The sequence below is a fragment of the Prinia subflava genome, chromosome 31 (assembly GCF_021018805.1).
Source record: "Prinia subflava isolate CZ2003 ecotype Zambia chromosome 31, Cam_Psub_1.2, whole genome shotgun sequence".
In the NCBI taxonomy this organism is placed as follows: Eukaryota; Metazoa; Chordata; class Aves; order Passeriformes; family Cisticolidae; genus Prinia; species Prinia subflava.
This window is the reverse complement of record NC_086277.1, coordinates 1807460-1823990: the sequence shown is the minus strand read 5'-3', so window position 1 is coordinate 1823990 and position 16531 is coordinate 1807460. Positions and strand designations below refer to the sequence as shown.

Genomic DNA, 16531 nt, shown 5'->3' with positions numbered 1-16531 from the left:
CCCCGATCCCCTGGGTTCCCTTTCTCAGGATCCCCATTCTCTGAACCCCCATTCCCTCGGGACAACGCTCCCCATTGCGGAGCTATCCCGTTCCCTGGGACACCCAACCTTACCCTCCCCACATTCCCTGACTGCCCCAGTCCTGGGAACTCCCTGTCCCCTCACCGTGTCCCCACCCTGCCCCCACAATGTGCCACCAACACCTGGAGAGGAGACGTGGCCTCGCTTCCTTCCCCTTTGACCAAAGAGCCGCCACGCAGGGGACAGGTGGCCACAGCAGCGAGTGACAGCCAGCCTGGATGGCCGGGGACACAGGGATGGCCGGGAAGGTGGCACTGCTCCTGTGGGGTGAGTGCCCCGGGCACGGGCCTGACACCCCGGGAATGGGCCCTGGTGAGGCAGAGAGCGGTGGGGAGGGGGCACAGGGGGCTGTGGGGTCCCCTGAGGTCCCCAAGGCCAGCAGAGCCAATCCGTGGGCATGGACCCCAGAGTGACCAGAGTCATGGGGTGGCTTTGGGGACAGGAACAGAGGGACAGGAACAGGGGAACTGGGATGTGGGGACAGGAACAGGGGGAGAGAGATGTGGGGACAAGGATGTGGCTACAGGCACCTTGGGGCTGGGACAGCAGTGGGGACAGGGACAGGGGCACAGGGATGCAGGGACAGGGACAAGGGCCACGTGCCATGCAGATGGGGCATGGGGACAGGAGCCATGGGAATGGGATCACGGGCACAGGGCCATGGGGATGTGGCTGTGGGGACAGGCACTGTGAGGATGGTGGAGGTGACCTGTGCCAGCATGGGGTGTCCACAGTGTCCCCATGTCCTACCTCAGCCCAGGGTGACCGAGGTGTCGCTGTCCTCAAGATCTCCGTGCTACACCAGTGTTGCACTGGGGACAGTCTGGGGACAGACACCACACCTCATCCCCTGGGTGCTGCTGCCCCTGCAGGGCCACCCCCACCCAGCCCTGTCCCTTCTCCCTTCCAGCCCAGACCCTCAGCCTCTCTGGTGAGTCCTCGAGGGATGCTGTGTCCCTGCCCCGCTGTCCCCAGCCCCGTGGTGGCCCTGGCAGGCTGGTGTCCCCTGTCACCCGCAGGTGCCCAGACCACCCAGCTCCTGGTGGAGCCCCCGTGGACACCAGCAGTGCTGTGGGACCCGGTGACACTGACCTGCCAGGGCTTGGGGACCACCGGTGACACCACCTGGTACAGGGACTGGTGGCAATTGTGGCAGGAAGCTTCCGACCAACTCAGTGTCACCGAGAGTGGCATCTACATGTGTGAAAGACCTGGCAGTGGGCTCAGCCCCTCCGTGAGAGTCTTAGATGGTGAGTGGGGATCCTGAATGATCAGGGTGGCCCCTGATAGGTCTGGGTGGGCTCCACTCCATGGGTGGTCTCACACCCCTCATGTGCCCAGAGCCTGTCCCCTGCACACAGGGACATCCCAGTGCATCCCAGGGGGATGGGACACCCATGGGGACACCTCTGCCACGGGGTTGTTCCTGCTGCCCCTGGGATCCTCCTGTGCAATGGAGACTCCACCCAGATGTCCCTGGTGCCATGGACCCCCACCTTGGACCTTTCTCGAGCCCCTCAGTGCCATGGGACCCTCCTGTCCCACAGATCGGCTGGTGCTGCAGGTGCCAGCACGGCCACTGCTGGAGGGGGACACGGTGACACTGCGCTGCCGGGTCAGGCAGGATATGCCGGTCTCCAGGGTGGAATTTTACCGAGATGAGAAGGATCCAGGGGGGTCCCTCAATGGCCCCGAGCTGTCCCTGTCCCCCCTGCAGCTGCACCACAGCGGCCGCTACCACTGCAGGGGCTGGCTGAGCTTGGAGCAGACAGAGTCAGCGCCGGTGACAGTGACAGTGCAGGGTGAGCACCACCACACCTGGAACTCCAATATCCTGACAGCCCCAGAGCCACTTCCCAGAGGACTCAGAGTCACAGTCCTCCCCTCCCCTCTCCTTCCCAGAGCTCTTCTCGGTGCCGGTGCTGGAGGCTCCCCCTGAAGTCACCGAGGGGTCCCCCCTCAATCTCAGCTGCCTCAGCACCCCCAGCCCCCTGCGGCCCCGAGCCCCCCTCCTGCACCTCTTCTACCGGGACGGGCAGTTGGTGGGGGGCCCGCAGGGGTCCCCACAGCTCCTGGTGCCCGCCGTGGGGGTCTCCCACTCGGGGAATTACAGCTGCCAGGTGTGGTCCGAGGTGGGGACCGTGCAGAAGAGCAGCGCCCGGCTCGGTGTCACGGTGCACAGTGAGTGCGGGGATGGGCACGGGGAGCCCCCACAGCCCTGCCTGGAGACCCCCATTCCTGCCCAGACCCCCATCCGTGTCACGGGTCCCCCCGTCCTTCCTGGGACTCTCCCCGGCTCCCCCAGCCCACAGTAGGTACCTCCGTCTTCCCCATTAAACTTTTTCCCTGTCCCCCTGTCCCTGCTCGGCTCCATCTCTCACCGGGTCCCTTCAGCCGTCCCTGAGTCACCCCCACCCCTCTCTGACCTCTCCCCACAGTCCCCAGGTCCCACTGTCTCCTCCCTGCTGTCCCCCCACTCCCTCTGCAGGTGTCCCCTCCCTGAACCCCCTGTCGCTCCTTGGGGTTCCTTTCCAGCCCCACCCCAGCTCTGTGCCCCCTCTTCCTCACTGCCATCCCCCTGCCCCTCTCTGCCCCCTCCATGTCCCTCACTGTCCCCTTGTGTCCCCTCTCCTGCAGGGGTCCCACCCTCGGGGGTGTCCCTGTCAGCACAGCCCCCCGGGGGACAGGTGGCACTGGGGGACCGCCTGGTGCTGAGCTGCGCGGTGGCCGCAGGGACAGGTCCCCTGTCCTTCACCTGGCATCGGGGGGGCTCGGGGGCACCGCTGGGCACCGGCCCTCGCCTGGAGCTGTGGGACATTGGGGACAATGACAGCGGCCACTATCACTGCCGGGTCAGCGATGGGGACAGCGTAGCCGAGAGTGTCCCCCTGAATGTCACCGTCCTGGGTGAGTGGGACCATCGGGCTGGGGGTGACCCCACCCACGGCACCCCCATCCCACCCTGCCTGGTGCCAGCCCTGTCTGTGTCCCTGCAGTGCCCGTGGCCAATGCCACCATCACCCCCGGTCCCCTGTCACACCAGGTGCACACAGGTGACCCCGTGACCCTGCGCTGCTCGGTGCAGGTGGGCTCAGCCCCTGTCACCTTCACCTGGCTGCACAACGGGCAGGAGGTGGCCCGGGGTCCTGTCCTGGAGCTTGGGGACATCGATGTGACACATTCGGGCACCTACCAGTGCGTGGCCACCAACCAGCTGGGACAGGACGGGCACCGCGTGTTCCGGGCACTCAGCCCCGAGCTGGCCCTGGAGGTGACATCATGGGGACACTGGGGTACAGGTGAGGTCACAGGGGGTCACTGGGGGGTGCAGGATTCCCGAGGTGAGCTGTGACCCCACTGTGTCCCCCTCTGTCCCCAGCAGTGGCCGTGAATGTGGGCAGGACCCTCCTGTTCCTGGTGCTGCTCCTGGCTGTCATCGGGGGCTGTCACTGGTGGCATCACCTGGGTGGGTGACAACGGAGGTGGGCGAGGTCCTAGAAGAAGTGGGGGGAAGCCCCCAGATGGGGGTGGCATCACCCAAAGCCCCTGACCTGGGGCAAGCTGAGCCCCCCGTGACCTTTGCTTGGGGTGCTCACAGGTTTGGGGGCATTTTGGAGGGTCCTGGCGTGTCCCAGAAAGGTCCTTGAGGAATCCTGGGGTGTCACTGGGAGCTCCTGGGGGCTGTAGGGAGGTGTTGGGGAGTCGTGCAGGGATCTGAGAGATCATCAGGGACCCTGAAGGAGTTTGGAGGGTTCCTTGCATTCCATTCTTGGGGTTCCTGGGTGCTCGAGGGGTGCTCAGAGAAGAATCAGGGGTCCCGTGGCAATTCAGGGTCCTGAGGGGTTCAGGGGAGTGCCTGGGTGTCTCAGGAGTTCTGGGGGTCCTCGGGGGTGGTTTTTGGGAGCAGGAGGCCTGGGGGTCCAGCAGAAATCGATGTCTGGTGGAGGCTCAGGGGTCCAGTGAGCATTTAAAGCTCCCAGGTGGGGTTGGGTGCCCAGGGGACCTCATGATCACCCCCTCCCCTTTTTCTTGCAGCTGCCAAGAAATCCCAGCACAGGTGAGTTGGGGGCTCCAGCCACGGCTCTGCCCCCTCCCCAGACACCCCTCCCACACCCCCTTGTACCCACAGGGCCCCCCCAGAGCCCCTGGCTCCCCTGGAGGAGGGGGAGGTGCTGGACACCCACCGAGTGCGCACCGAGTGTGCAGAGGGTGAGTATGGGGACACGGACATGTCACCCATGGGTGTCACCCCCAGTCAGATCCCCAGATCCAATGTTTCTTACAGGGTCCCCCCACGCTGTCCCCCCTAAGGACCCACAGGTGACCGACACGGAGCTGCCAGGACCTCATGGGCAGGACACCAGTGACATCTAGGACAACATGCTGTGACACTGGGGGACACTGGGGGACACTGGGGGACACTGGGAGTCCCCACCCCACAGCTCCTGTGGTCGTCCATCCTGCCCGGGGTGATGATCACGAGCTGGGGGGGCTGCACAGGGCCCCCAGTGCTCCCCTTTCCCCCTCCCAGTGCTCCCAGTACACCCATGGCTCCCCATCTCTCCTCCCAGTGCCAGGGGAACACAGGACTCATTTCCCTGGTTTTTGGCCCAAAATGCAGCTTTTTGGTTAAACTGGCAGAAATGTGTTTCTTTGTTCAGCTCTGTTGGGCTTTAGGAATGGGATTCTCCAATTCTGGGTTGTCACTAAAAATCAGGGTCTGCTGCCCCAGCCCCTGGCAGTGGAGGCACAAAAGGCAAAGATCTCAAAGGGCTGAGAGAAGAAAAATTTCCTTTAAACAGCAATGAGAGAACAAAACCAACAGCAACAGCAATGAGGTTCAGAATCCAAAGGGTCACAAAAGGAACAATTGGCAGGGAGAGCTCCCCAAAAGGAACAAACCCTGGGTATTTCTCCCAGCACGTTTCCTGAACCAGAGGAACCTGGCAGTGCCCTGGACCTTCCTTGCTCTGATGGCCAAAGTGGCCTTCAAGAGGCTCTGGATTCTCTTGTCCCCTCTGCTGTGTCCCCCACACACTGATGTCACAAAGTCCCTTTGGAGCCTTGTCCTTGTGACCCAGGACAATTCAAATGGAACAAAACCCGTGGGGAATTGGAGCTGGTTCCTCGTGGGGCTGGGCCTAGGAGGGGGCTGCACTGCCTCGTCTCCACGCCCTGCGCTCCGTGTGGGCACAATATTTATCAGGAATTCCAGTGGCTCTGCAGAGGGAACAATCCATGAGGCTCCCAGTGGATCTGGCACTGAGGATGCAGAGGGAGCAGGGAGGTGGCCCAGGCTGGGACACCAGGAAGGGCTCAGGGAGCCCAGGAGAGCAGCACGGGCAGCTCCTGACCTGAACTCCTGCAGCTTCTGCTGGCGGAGCTGGGCGAGGCGCTGGCGGCGCTGCTGGAGCTCCTGCCGCTGCCGCCGGCCCTCCTCCAGGACGGCTGCCCGCTCCCGCTGCTGCTGCTGCTGCAGCTCCCGGATCTGCTGCCGCAGACACTCGGCGTGGGCGCGCTGCCGCAGCTCCCTCTGCTCCTGCTCCAGCTTCTCCCGCTCCAGCTGCTCCTGGTGGGCCCTGTGGGAGAGCCGGGCTGGCTCGGGGACCCTGCCGTGACCCCCCATGCCTGGCACGGTGCCTGGGCTGGCACCGGAGCTCCCGGAGACACCAGCAGGAACTGGGAGCCCCCCAGCCACTGCCTCAGCCGTCCCTTGGTGGCGTGGGCCTCACCTGAGCACCCTCTGGAATTCCTGGCGGTCCTGCTGCACCTGCATGGCCAGGTACTGCTCCTTCTGGGCCACCTGCTGCAGCCGCTCCTGCCTCAGCTGCTGCTCCAGCTCGGCCTTCCTCCGCGCCCTCTGCAGCTCCTGCCGGCGCCACTCCCGCTCTGCCGCCTCCTGGTTCCTCTTGGCCCTCAGAGCGTCCTGCCCAAGCAGGGCACAGGGCTGGGCTTCCCTCTGGGGCAGCCTTGGCAGCCCCTGGCCGTGGCTCTGGCACTGCTGGCGCTGCTCCAGGACATCCCCCGGGTCTGGGGGCTGCTCCTGCAGACCCCCCACACCCAGGCACTGCCTCTGTGCCAGGCTGGGGACAGGGACGGTGGCAGGAGAGCGTGGCATCTGTGCCTGGGCCACTCACCATCTCTGCCTGCCAGTCCTGCGCCCGCTCCTGCTCGGCCCTGAGCCGCGCCAGGTCCTTCTCCTTCTCCAGGCGCAGTTGTTCCTGCTCTGCCTCCCAGGCTGCCTCACGCTCCTGTGGGGAGAGCCCCTGGGGTGGGACAGAGCCCCGGGGTGGGACAGAGCCCCAGGGTGCGACAGAGCTATGGGGTGGGACAGAGCCCCAGGGATGGGACAGAGCCCTAGGGTGGGACAGAGCCCCAGGGTGGGACAGAGCCCCAGGGATGGGACAGAGCCCCGGGGTGGGACAGAGCCCCGGGGTGGGACAGAGCCCCAGGGTGCGACAGAGCTATGGGGTGGGACAGAGCCCTGGGTGGGACAGAGCCCTAGGGTGGCACAGAGCCCTGGGGAGGGACAGAACCCTGGGATGGGACAGAGCCCCGGGGTGGGACAGAGCCCTGGGTGGGACAGAGCCCTAGGGGTGGGACAGAGCCCCGGGGTGGGACAGAGCCCTAGGGGTGGGACAGAGCCCCGGGGTGTGGGACAGAACCCCAGGGATGGGACAGAGCCCCAGGGTGGGACAGAGCCCCGGGGTGCGACAGAGCCCAGGGGTGGGACAGAGCCCTAGGGTGGCACAGAGCCCTGGGGAGGGACAGAACCCTGGGATGGGACAGAGCCCCGGGGTGGGACAGACCCCGGGGTGGGACAGAGCCCCAGGGATGGGACAGAGCCCTGGGTGGGACAGAGCCCTGGGATGGGACAGAGCCCCAGGGCAGCTCCTGCAGCCCCTGCCCTGCCCTTACAGCCTTCTGCCGCTGCTGCTCCAGCACCCGCTCGTCCTCCAGCCTCTCCCGCTCCTGCTCTTGATCCTTCAGCCTCTGGCTCTCCACATTGAAACGTTGAATTTCAGCCTGGATTTGCCTTTGTTTCTCCTGTTTCTGCTCCCAGGCCTGGAAATGCCACGCAGGGTTGGAGGCCACCAGGCCCAGTGCTCCTTCCTCCTCCTCCTCCTCCCTCAGGGCGGGCAGGCTTTGGGTCATGTCCCAGGGATGCCACGAAGTCCCCGTGGAGCCACAGCCCTGATCCTGCTGGCTGCTGTCCCCACTCCTGGAGTGTGGCTGATGCAGCCCTGCCAGACCCTTTCCAGCCAGGTGGAGACCTCCCTGCACAGCCCTGCTCCCTGCTCCCACCTTCCGATCCTCCCTCTTCATCTGCTCCAGGAGCTCCAGCAGCTTCTGGCCCTCCTGGAATTTCTTCTCAGCCCTCAGTGCCCTCTCCTCTGCGTTCTGCTCCATCTGTTTCACAATGTCCTGCCTGGCTCTGGGGACACGAGAGCAGAACGTTCCCTCAGGCTCCATCCTGCTCCCCATCGTGGCAGCGCTGCCGTGGACGGGGCTGGTGTGGCTGGAATGGGCTGGGCGGCTCCGTGGGAAAGGGGGAGCCTTCTGCCCACCTCAGCAGCTCCTGCTTCCTGAGGCGCTCCAGCTCCTCCTGGGCCTCCCTGCCCCTGTCCCGCTCCATTTCCATCACCCTGTCCAGGCGCCTCTCCTCCTCCGCCAGCTCCTTCTGGATCAGCTGCTTCTCCAGGACCTGCTTGTCCCGGATCATGTTGCACTTGGCATCGAGGAACAGCTGTGGGGACAAGAGGGGTCTGTGAGCTGGAGCCACAGTGGGGCACAGGGGGCAGGGAGGGCACGGGGAGGAGAGGAAGAGGAGCACGAGGGGCAGGGGAGGCTCGGGCAGTGCCCGGTGACAGCAGCAGCGCTGGCCCCACCGCGTTCAGCTGCCGGATTTCTTCATCCTGCTCCAGCCTCATCCTCGCCGCCCGCTGCAGCAGCTTCTGCTTCTCCTGCTGCTCCTGCTCCTCCTGCAGGGCTCTCCCACGGTCCCCCTGCTCCTCCAGCTCTGCCTTTCTCTGCTCCTCCAGCTGGGCCTTTTTCAGGGTTTCCTGCGGGGACAGAGAGCGCTGCCCAATCCTGGGCGCCCTCCTGAGGGCTGGCAGGGGTCGCGCTTCAGGTGCCGCATTCCCGGCACAGAGCGGGGACATGAGGGGCTCCCGGGGCCCTGGCACGGCCACGGGCCCCCCTTCCCACAGCTCTGGGCAGGCACTCTGTGCCCTTGGAAGGCTTCAAGCACTGGGCACGGTTCCAGGGATGCTGCCCAGCTCTCAGTGGAGCCTCGAGCTCTGCAGCCTTCCCTGTGCCCCCCAAAACATGAGGGACAGAAAGAACCCCCTTGGTGAAGCCACCATGCCTAGAGTCTGGCCGGGGAGCAGGAAAAGAGGGAGCAGGAGAGGAGATGCCTACGAAAGCAGCGTCCTGTCTGGCTCTCAGGGTCTTCAGCCTGTCCCAGTCCTCCACCTCAGCTGGGCCTTGAGCTGATTCCTTGATCCTCTCGTATTCCTTCTCCCCCATGATGAGACACGGCTGAGGCTGCTCCTGGGGAGCCCTGGGGAGCACAGGGACAGAGCTCAGTGGCACGGAGCCCCCAAGAGCTCCCTGTGCTCCCCGAGCTGCCCACTCGGCCCCAAGCCAGCCCAGAGCAATGTGGGAAGCGCTGGGGAGGCCGTGGGCACCCGGCTCTCCTGTTTGGGGGCGAGGCAGGAAGGGAAAGTGCGGTGAAAGTGGCACCAGGGGTGCAGGGTGCAGGATCCCGGGGGTGGCCAGGGCACACTGCCAATCCCTGCTCCCCAGAGATTTGGGGACACTGCACTGACACCCATTCCCCCAAACCCCTCAGAGCTTGACCAAACCCTTACATGAGGTCCCTGATCAGGTCCTTGGTGATGACTCTGATGGTCTGGAGCTTGGGATTGAAGGAGGGCAGCTCTCGAGGATGTTTTGGCACATCCTGAGAGATCCCGGCAGGGCTGATGGAGCCTGTGACCTGCAGAAAGGAAATGTTTGAGGGACCCGGACCCCTCCCACCTTGCTCTCCCCAGATATCCACAGATCCCAGCAGGAGCTCCGGGGCCTCTGCTGGGATCGGGGCTGTCGGGGACACTCCCGGAGGGGACAGAGGGGACAGGGGTCACCGGGAGGAGGTGGACATTCCACGGGGTAGGAGGGGGCTGGGGATCCCGGGAGCCCGGCGGGGAGACACCGGGACGGACTGACTGAAATCCCGGCGGGTCAAGCTGGAGACGGCGGGCGAGGAGGGACCCCCGGGAGGAGCCCCCGGCTCGGAGGGACCGGGATCCTGAGCCCGCAGTCGCTGCTGCCATCGCGGGGCCGCTGCCGGGGCTGCCGGTGCTGTCCTGGAGCCGACCGCCACAATGAGGTGGGACCGACGGCGGAGATGTGTCCGCGCCGACTGCGACAGCGTGTCCGAACCCGCTATCGCGATTTGTCGGGACTGATTGTTGCCATGGCAATGCGCAACAACTCTTGCAGGAAACGAGCCGGGGCGGGGAATTGGGGGTGGTGCCTTAGGCGGGAGGGGCGGGGCTTATGCAGAAAGAGGCGGGGCTTGGCGGAGCTGTGTCACCCACCTTTCCCGCGTGGTGTCCTCCTTGCACACATATCCCTCAATTTCCACTACACGAACACGGCACACGCGACCCCCCCTCCCTGGGGGTCGTCGGAGAGACACCAGTGGAGACCCCACCCCTCCACCCCTGACCCCGCCCCTTCTCTTTGCCCCGCCCCTTCAAGCCCCACCCCTCAATTCAGCGCTGCCCCTCTACCTGTTAGCCCCGCCCCCTCATTGCCCCGCCCCCTCATCACCTCTACTTTTGCCCCGCCCATTCCCTATTGACCCCGCCCCAAACCACGCCCATTTGGCCATGGCCCCGCCCCTCTCATTGTCCCGCCCTATCAGTCCTTTTACTATTGCCCCGCCCATTCCCCTACTGACCCCGCCCCAAGTCCCGCCCCTTTGGTATTGACCCCGCCCCTCTCATTGCCCCTCCCCATCAGTCCCTTGGTCGTGGCCCCGCCCAGTTCGTATTGACCCCGCCTCAAGCCCCGCCCCTTTGATCATGGCCCCGCCCATCAGCCCCTTTGGTGGTGGCCCCGCCCAGTCCCTACTGATCCCGCCCAAAGCCACGCCCCTCCGGTCACGGCCCCGCCCCCTCATTGCCCCACCCCATCAGTCCCTTGGGCGTGGCCCCGCCCCTCCACGTGGCCTTGGGGGTCCCTGCACCCCCAAACCGGGGTCCCCCCTTGTAACCCAGCAGGAGCCCCCTGCCCTCCCCCGACCCCCAATCACGACCACCCAGGCTTGGAAAGAACAGGAACGGTTTATTGGGGCGCAGGAGTTGCTCCCCAACACGCTGAGGGGGGCCCTCCAGCAGCCCCCAAGGCACTGCGGGGCGGTGGGGTGGGCGCAGCAGCACCACCTCCACCCAGCCAAATAATAATAAAAAATTGCTTTGGTCCTGACAAAACTGGAAAGGCGGAGAGGCGGGGGGCAGCCCCCTGGGCTGGGGGACCCCCGGCTGGTCCACGGCAGGGGTTAAGGCAGTTTGGGGGAGGCAAAGGCCTGGGGGGGTCCGGAGGGGCTCAGAGGATCTGGCGGGGCATCCCGTAGCCCGTCATGCCGGCCTGCGAGGCGCCCCGGTTGGTGCCCATCTGCAGCCCGATGACGCTCTGCCCCTCCTTCAGCTTGTCCTCCGAGAAGACGCGCCGGTTCTCCTGCGACTTCCTGCGGGCACACGAGGTGTCAGCGCCCCCACGGGACCCCACAGCCCCACGGCCTCGTCCCCCCTCTCCAGCACCCCCAGCACCTACTTGGGGAACCAGTTGGGGTCTCCCACGAAGAGCCCGTCACCCTTGGCCACGGCCAGGCTGCCCAGGTTCATCAGGGTCCTCTGCACGCACGCCATGTTCTTCCCTGGAAGACCCACAGCAAGCTCAGCTCTGTCCCCACCCCTGTCCCCACCCCTGTCCCACCCCGTGGCCTCCGGGTCGCTCACCCTCCCACAGATCCACGGTCTGGAAGATGTCGGTGGCGGCGATGCCGTAGCGCTCGGCCGCCTGCAGGAACTGTGAGATCTGCTCCATCTGCTTGAAGGCCATGGCCGATGCCTGGATTTTGGCCACGGGCGCCTGTCCCCGCGGGTGGAGGCTGTTGATGAGCCGGCACAGCACCTGCGGGCAGGGACAGCGGTCAGGTGGGCACGGCGGTCAGGTGGGCACGGCGGTCAGGTGGGCACGGCGGTCACTCCTGCCCCGGCTGGCCCCAGGGGTACTCACGGTGCCATCCTTCAGCCACTGCTGGAAGCCGTCCCTGCCGGGCGCCGGCTGTGCCACGGCGGCACCGCCGTCGTTGCCACACTGTGCCAGGATCCAGCGCACCAGCACCTGCTCCAGCTCGGGGTCGTACTGCCGGTCGATCTTCTGCTGCACCTCCCGGCTCAGCCCGTACGATGGGCCCCGGTTTGCCATGCTGACGGCAGGGGGGTCTGCAGGGATGGGACCCCAATCAGCGGCTCTGGTGGCACTGGTGGCACCCCGTGACCTCAGCGTGGCACAGCCCCATCCTGCCTGGACGTCCGGCATGGAGCCTTATCACCCGTGCCAGGCGCTGCCCGGGCTCTGCCCTCTTCCTGCCCAGCTGGCTGGGAGCAGGTGCTGGGTCTGTGCCCACCCGAGGGGCAGGGGTCCCCGGGCAGGGTGGGCAGCGCTGTGCCCCCTCCGTGCCCAGCCGGACTCCACCGGGAGCATCCCCGTCCTGCGGCTCGGCGCCGCCACCGCGCACGGACTTGGCAGGCGCCGGGGGCCGGTCAGAGCTTGTTTGCCGATCTCGCCCGTTTGCTCGGGCCTGGAGCCAGATCCGGCACTGGCACAGGAGCGTGGGGCCAGGGCTGATGGTGGCAGTGTCCCCACCCCGGCGGGGCAGCCGGACCCCACCCCTGGCCAGGTGCTGCCTGTGCCAAGGTGCCGCTGGAGCGGTGCCACCCGTGCTGGAGATAATGGAGGCTGTGCCTGCAGGGGACGTGAGCAGCGCGGCCCTGCCTGTCCTGAGCCCGCGGAGTCTCTCTGTCCCCTCTGCCACCAGTGTTGGGGTGGGCACTGCTGCCCACCCGTGCAGTGCCCCCACGCCCTGTCCTGCCCCGGTTTGGGGACACTGAGAAGCCGGGACACGTGCGAGTGGCCCTGCCCGCCCCGCTGTCCCCGTCCCAGCTGGGGACATGTGGCAGTTGCTGCCCGGGGGTTGCCCAGCCCATTTGGGGGTGCCAGGCACAGCTCGGGCACAGCCTGTCCCTGTCACACGCCAGGTTCAGGCTCAGGGGTCACCGGGAACAGCCCCAGGACGCGCTGCTCTTAGGAACAGGAGGAAAAAACCAACCCCGGCCAGGTGTGCCCGCAGAGCCAAAGCCTTGTGCCACCCCGGGGATCTCCGGGGCCAGGCCTGGGGCACGGGGATCCTGCGGGGAGCAGAGCAGGGAGCGCCCGGCCGGGGGCCAAGGCGTTGGGAAACAAAGAGGAGCTGGAACTGGGATCATTTCCCGACCCAGCCGGGGCTTGCCCAGGCGGGAGGGGGACACACCCGCCGCCAGCCACGCTGCCCCGGTGACCTCCGGACCCCGAGGCAGGGTGCTGCGCCCAGCCCAGCTGGCGCTGGGGACCCTCCGGCCATCGTGGGGACAGCGAGGGTCACAGTTAGGGGACAGCCACCCAGGGGTCTCCAGAGACAGCCTGGGCACCCCCGAGCTGTCTCCTAGGACTAGCAGGAAAAGCGCTGTACCCAGCCCCGCCGCGACCGAGCCACCCTGGGGACCCCCGAGACCCTCCAGTGCCACCAGGGAGGGGACCTCAACCAGCAAAAGGCCACCTTGGGGACCCCCGACACACCCCAGGGACAGCGGGGAGGGGCTGTACCCAAGGCTCGACCACCGCGGGGTCCCCGGAGCCCCCCGGGGCCAGCGGGGAGGGGACCCCGGGGGACACACGGCTGCCCCGGCGGCGGCGGGGAGGGCACCGGGGCCAGCCCTGCGGACGCGCCCCGGGGCTCCCCGCTCGGCGGGGCCGGAAGCCGCACCCCGGTCCCGTTTCACGGGCGCGGCCGCGTGTCCCGGCGGCCCCGCGGGCGCGGTCCGGCCGCCACCGCCACCGGGACGGGCGGGGGGACAGCGCGGGGGACACCGGGCGCGCCCCGGGGGCTGAGCGGCCGGTCCCGAGGCGGTGCCCATCTCCGCCCCTGTCGCTGTCCCGCATATCCGTGGCGGTGCCCGCATCGCTCCCGGTGCCCGGTGCTATCCCGATCCATCACGTGCCCACCTGCGCCCGGTGCCCGGTGCCAGCCCCTCCCTACCTGCGGCGCCGGTCCCGCGCTCCCGGGGCGGCAGTGCCGGATGCCGCCGCCCGCGCCCTTTTCACGGCTGATGTCACCGCGGCCGGGGGCGGCCCGGGACCGCCCGGGACCGCCCGCCCCCGGGGCGGGATCCGCCGGGGCCGCGGCCGGCGCTGGGACCGAGCAGTCACCGCTCCTCGGGGCAGCCCCGCCCCGGGGTGAGGATACGGGGGGGGCAGGGGACAGGGTGGTTCTCTGTGGCGGGGACAGGGTGGCAGTGGTGGGGACAGGGTGGTTCTCTGTGGTGGGGACAGGGTGGTTCTCTGTGGTGGGGACAGGGTGGCTGTGGTGGGGACAGGGTGGCAGTTTGTGGCCAAGATGAGGACAGGGTGGCTGTGGTGGGGACAAGGTGGCAGTGGTGGCCAAGATGAGGACAGGGTGGCAGTGATGGGGACAGAGTGGCTGTGGTGGGGACAGGGTGGCAGTGGTGGGGACAGGGTGTCTGTGGTGGGGACAGGGTGGCAGTGGTGGGGATAAGGTGGCCGTGGTGGGGACAAGGTGGCTGTGGTGGCCAAGATGAGGACAGGGTGGCAGTGATGGGGACAGGGTGGCAGTGGTGGCCGAGATGAGGACAGGGTGGCAGTGATGGGGACAGGGTGTCTGTGGTTGGGACAGGGTGGCCACAGTGTGGCCGCAGAGGGGATACAGGGCTTGTGGGAGGGACAGGGTGGCTGTGATGGGGACAAGGGTGGCTGTGATGGCACAGGGACAGCAGCTGTGGTGGCACAGGGACACGAGGGCTGCACGGGAACAGGGTGGCCAAAGTGAGGGTGGAGTGGCTGTGGTGGGGACAGGGTGACCGTGGTGGCAGGGACTGTGGCAAGGACAGAGTGGGTGTGGTGGCAGGGGAACACAGGGGCTGTGTGGGGGATGGGGTGGCTGTGGTGGCTGAGGTGACTGCAGTGACAGTGCCACACGGGATGGCTGTGGTGGCTGAGGTGACAGTGACTGCAGTGACAGTGCCACACACGATGGCTGAGGTGATGACACAATGACTGCAGTGACAGTGCCACACGCAATGACTGCAGTGGCTGAGGTGACGATGGGGTGGCTGTTGTAGGGATACGGTGGCCATGGTGACAGGCAGACACAGGGCTGTGTGGGGACAGTGGCTGTGGTGGCTGAGGTGACAATGGGGTGGCTGTTGTAGAGACACGGTGGCCGTGGTGACAGGCAGGGCTGTGTGGGGACAGTGGCTGTGGTGGCTGAGGTGACGATGGGGTGGCTGTTGTAGGGACGTGGTGGCTGTGGTGACACAGGGCTGTGTGGGGACAGTGGCTGTGGTGGCTGAGGTGACAATGGGGTTGGTTTGGGTTGGGCCTGAATGGCCGAGGTGGGGACAGGGGGACACAGGGACTGCATGAGGACAGTGTGACTGTGGTGGCTGAGGTGAGGACAGAGTGGCTTTGGTGGGGACAGTATGGCTGCAGTGACAGTGACAGAGTGACCACGATGGGTACAGGCTGGCCACAACCCCCCTGAGGATTCTGGTGGGGGCAGTGCCTGTGGTGACAAAACCTGTCATGGTGGCAGTAAGGAATGAGGGGACAGTGCCCAGGGGACAGAATCCCCACAGTGGCACGTGGTGGGTGCCAGGGCCCTGCTGTGATGGTGATGGGGACAACCAGGGCCTGGCTCTGGTGGCAGAGGGGACAGCTCAGGCTTGGGGGAGGACGTGACCTCCCCAGTCCCCGCGGTGTCCCCGGTGGCGCCGGGAGAAACGATGGCGTTTGCACAAGTCCCGTCTCCATGGCAAGCGTGACCAAAACAACAAACAAAGCCTCGGCTCGAGGCCACCGGCCGCCTCCAGAGCCGGTGGCAGGGCCAGCGCTGCAGTGTCCCTGTCACCCCGCCCGCCCCTCAGCACCCGCTGTCCCCAGCCCGCCCGGAGCTCAGCTGTGGTGCCACCAGAGCTCAGCTGTGATGGCACCGTCACGCTGTGGGCCAGCCCAGAAGTGTCCCCGTGCCCTCCCCTGGGCCCCTCCGCACCCATGGGTGCTACAGGGTGGGGTGCGTGCAGTCACTTTAACCCTCTGAGGGTTGTGGGTGTCCCCTGGGGATTTCGGGTGGTGTTTCCTGTGGCTGTGGTGACATTTTGGGTGGGGGACACACGGAGGAGGGGGCCAGGGAAGAGAGTGGCACAAGGGTGACCCATGGGACAGGGGTGGCATGGAGGGAACAAGGGCAGGGGGTGACTGACTGAGAGGCGCAGGAACAGGGGTAGGACAGGAGAGAGGTGACACAGGCAGGATCTAGGGGTGACACGGGGGGCAGGAGCCACAGAGAGGCCCAGGGTGACACAGAGCAGGAGTGGGAAGGTCCCAAGGGACCTGGGTGACAGCAACAGTGACACTGGGGCAGGACCCTGGAAGGTGATTTGGGGACAGGACCCGCAGGGGTGGCACAGGGCAGGAGCCAGGGGGACCATAGGGAGGTGGGGGGGGTGTCACAGGGCATTGTTCTGGGGGGACACAGGTGGGGACAACGTGGGGGCCACCCAGGCAGGACCCCCAAAGGGCACAGTGGGGTTGAAACAACAGACACAGGGGGGTGTGGACCTTGGGGACAAACTGAGGCAGGGACATAGGGCAGGGTGAGGGGCACACAAGGGCAGAGCACGGGGCATGGTGGCATGTGGGGCAGAGCCAGGGGACAATGGGCAACAGGCAGGGGACACGGGGGGCATCATGAGGGGACAGGAGTGGCTGTGGCACAGGAAGAAAGGGGGAGGTGATGGGGGACAAGGGAGGATGTGAAATGAGAGTGGCAGAGGGGACAGGGGAGTGTGACAGGGGAAAGGGGAACACCCCGGGAAAGGATGGGGGGACACCAAGGGACAGGAGGGGATGTGACAGGGTGACATGACGGGAGTATGGGGGGACATGAAGTGGGCGTAGCAAGGGGACACTGCAGGAACTAACGGGGGGACATGGGGGACAGGGGGTGGGCGTGGCAGGGGACACAGGAGGAAGAGACAGGGGGACACAGGGAGGCAGGGGTGGCCGTGGCAGGGGGACACGATGGGCAGACGTGGCAGGG

General features: G+C 66.5%; 3 protein-coding genes across 3 annotated transcripts; 1 reads left to right on the top strand and 2 right to left on the bottom strand.

Moving 5' to 3' along the window:
* The first annotated feature begins 478 nt into the window (after positions 1–478).
* On the top strand, positions 479–4708 carry LOC134562902 (Fc receptor-like protein 4). Its single transcript, XM_063420541.1, has 8 exons — positions 479–1331; positions 1629–1883; positions 2719–2988; positions 3078–3380; positions 3461–3547; positions 4117–4138; positions 4211–4290; positions 4367–4708. Exons 1-8 carry the CDS (start codon positions 479–481, stop codon positions 4453–4455), a joined length of 1959 nt encoding a protein of 652 aa, XP_063276611.1. The 3' UTR covers positions 4456–4708.
* Positions 4709–4855: 147 nt separating this feature from the next.
* Positions 4856–9613, bottom strand: CFAP45 (cilia and flagella associated protein 45). Its single transcript, XM_063420426.1, has 11 exons — positions 9309–9613; positions 8955–9082; positions 8503–8644; positions 7971–8144; positions 7650–7828; positions 7387–7516; positions 7000–7146; positions 6219–6347; positions 5814–6007; positions 5436–5660; positions 4856–5301 (listed from the first exon to the last, which is right to left on the bottom strand). The coding sequence occupies exons 1-11, from the start codon at positions 9417–9419 to the stop codon at positions 5223–5225; spliced, it is 1638 nt and encodes a 545-aa protein (XP_063276496.1). The 5' UTR covers positions 9420–9613; the 3' UTR covers positions 4856–5222.
* Positions 9614–10417: 804 nt separating this feature from the next.
* TAGLN2 (transgelin 2) lies at positions 10418–13592 on the bottom strand. Its single transcript, XM_063420524.1, has 5 exons — positions 13454–13592; positions 11392–11600; positions 11112–11286; positions 10927–11029; positions 10418–10840 (listed from the first exon to the last, which is right to left on the bottom strand). The coding sequence occupies exons 2-5, from the start codon at positions 11581–11583 to the stop codon at positions 10699–10701; spliced, it is 612 nt and encodes a 203-aa protein (XP_063276594.1). The 5' UTR covers positions 11584–11600; positions 13454–13592; the 3' UTR covers positions 10418–10698.
* Between the last annotated feature and the right edge of the window lie 2939 nt (positions 13593–16531).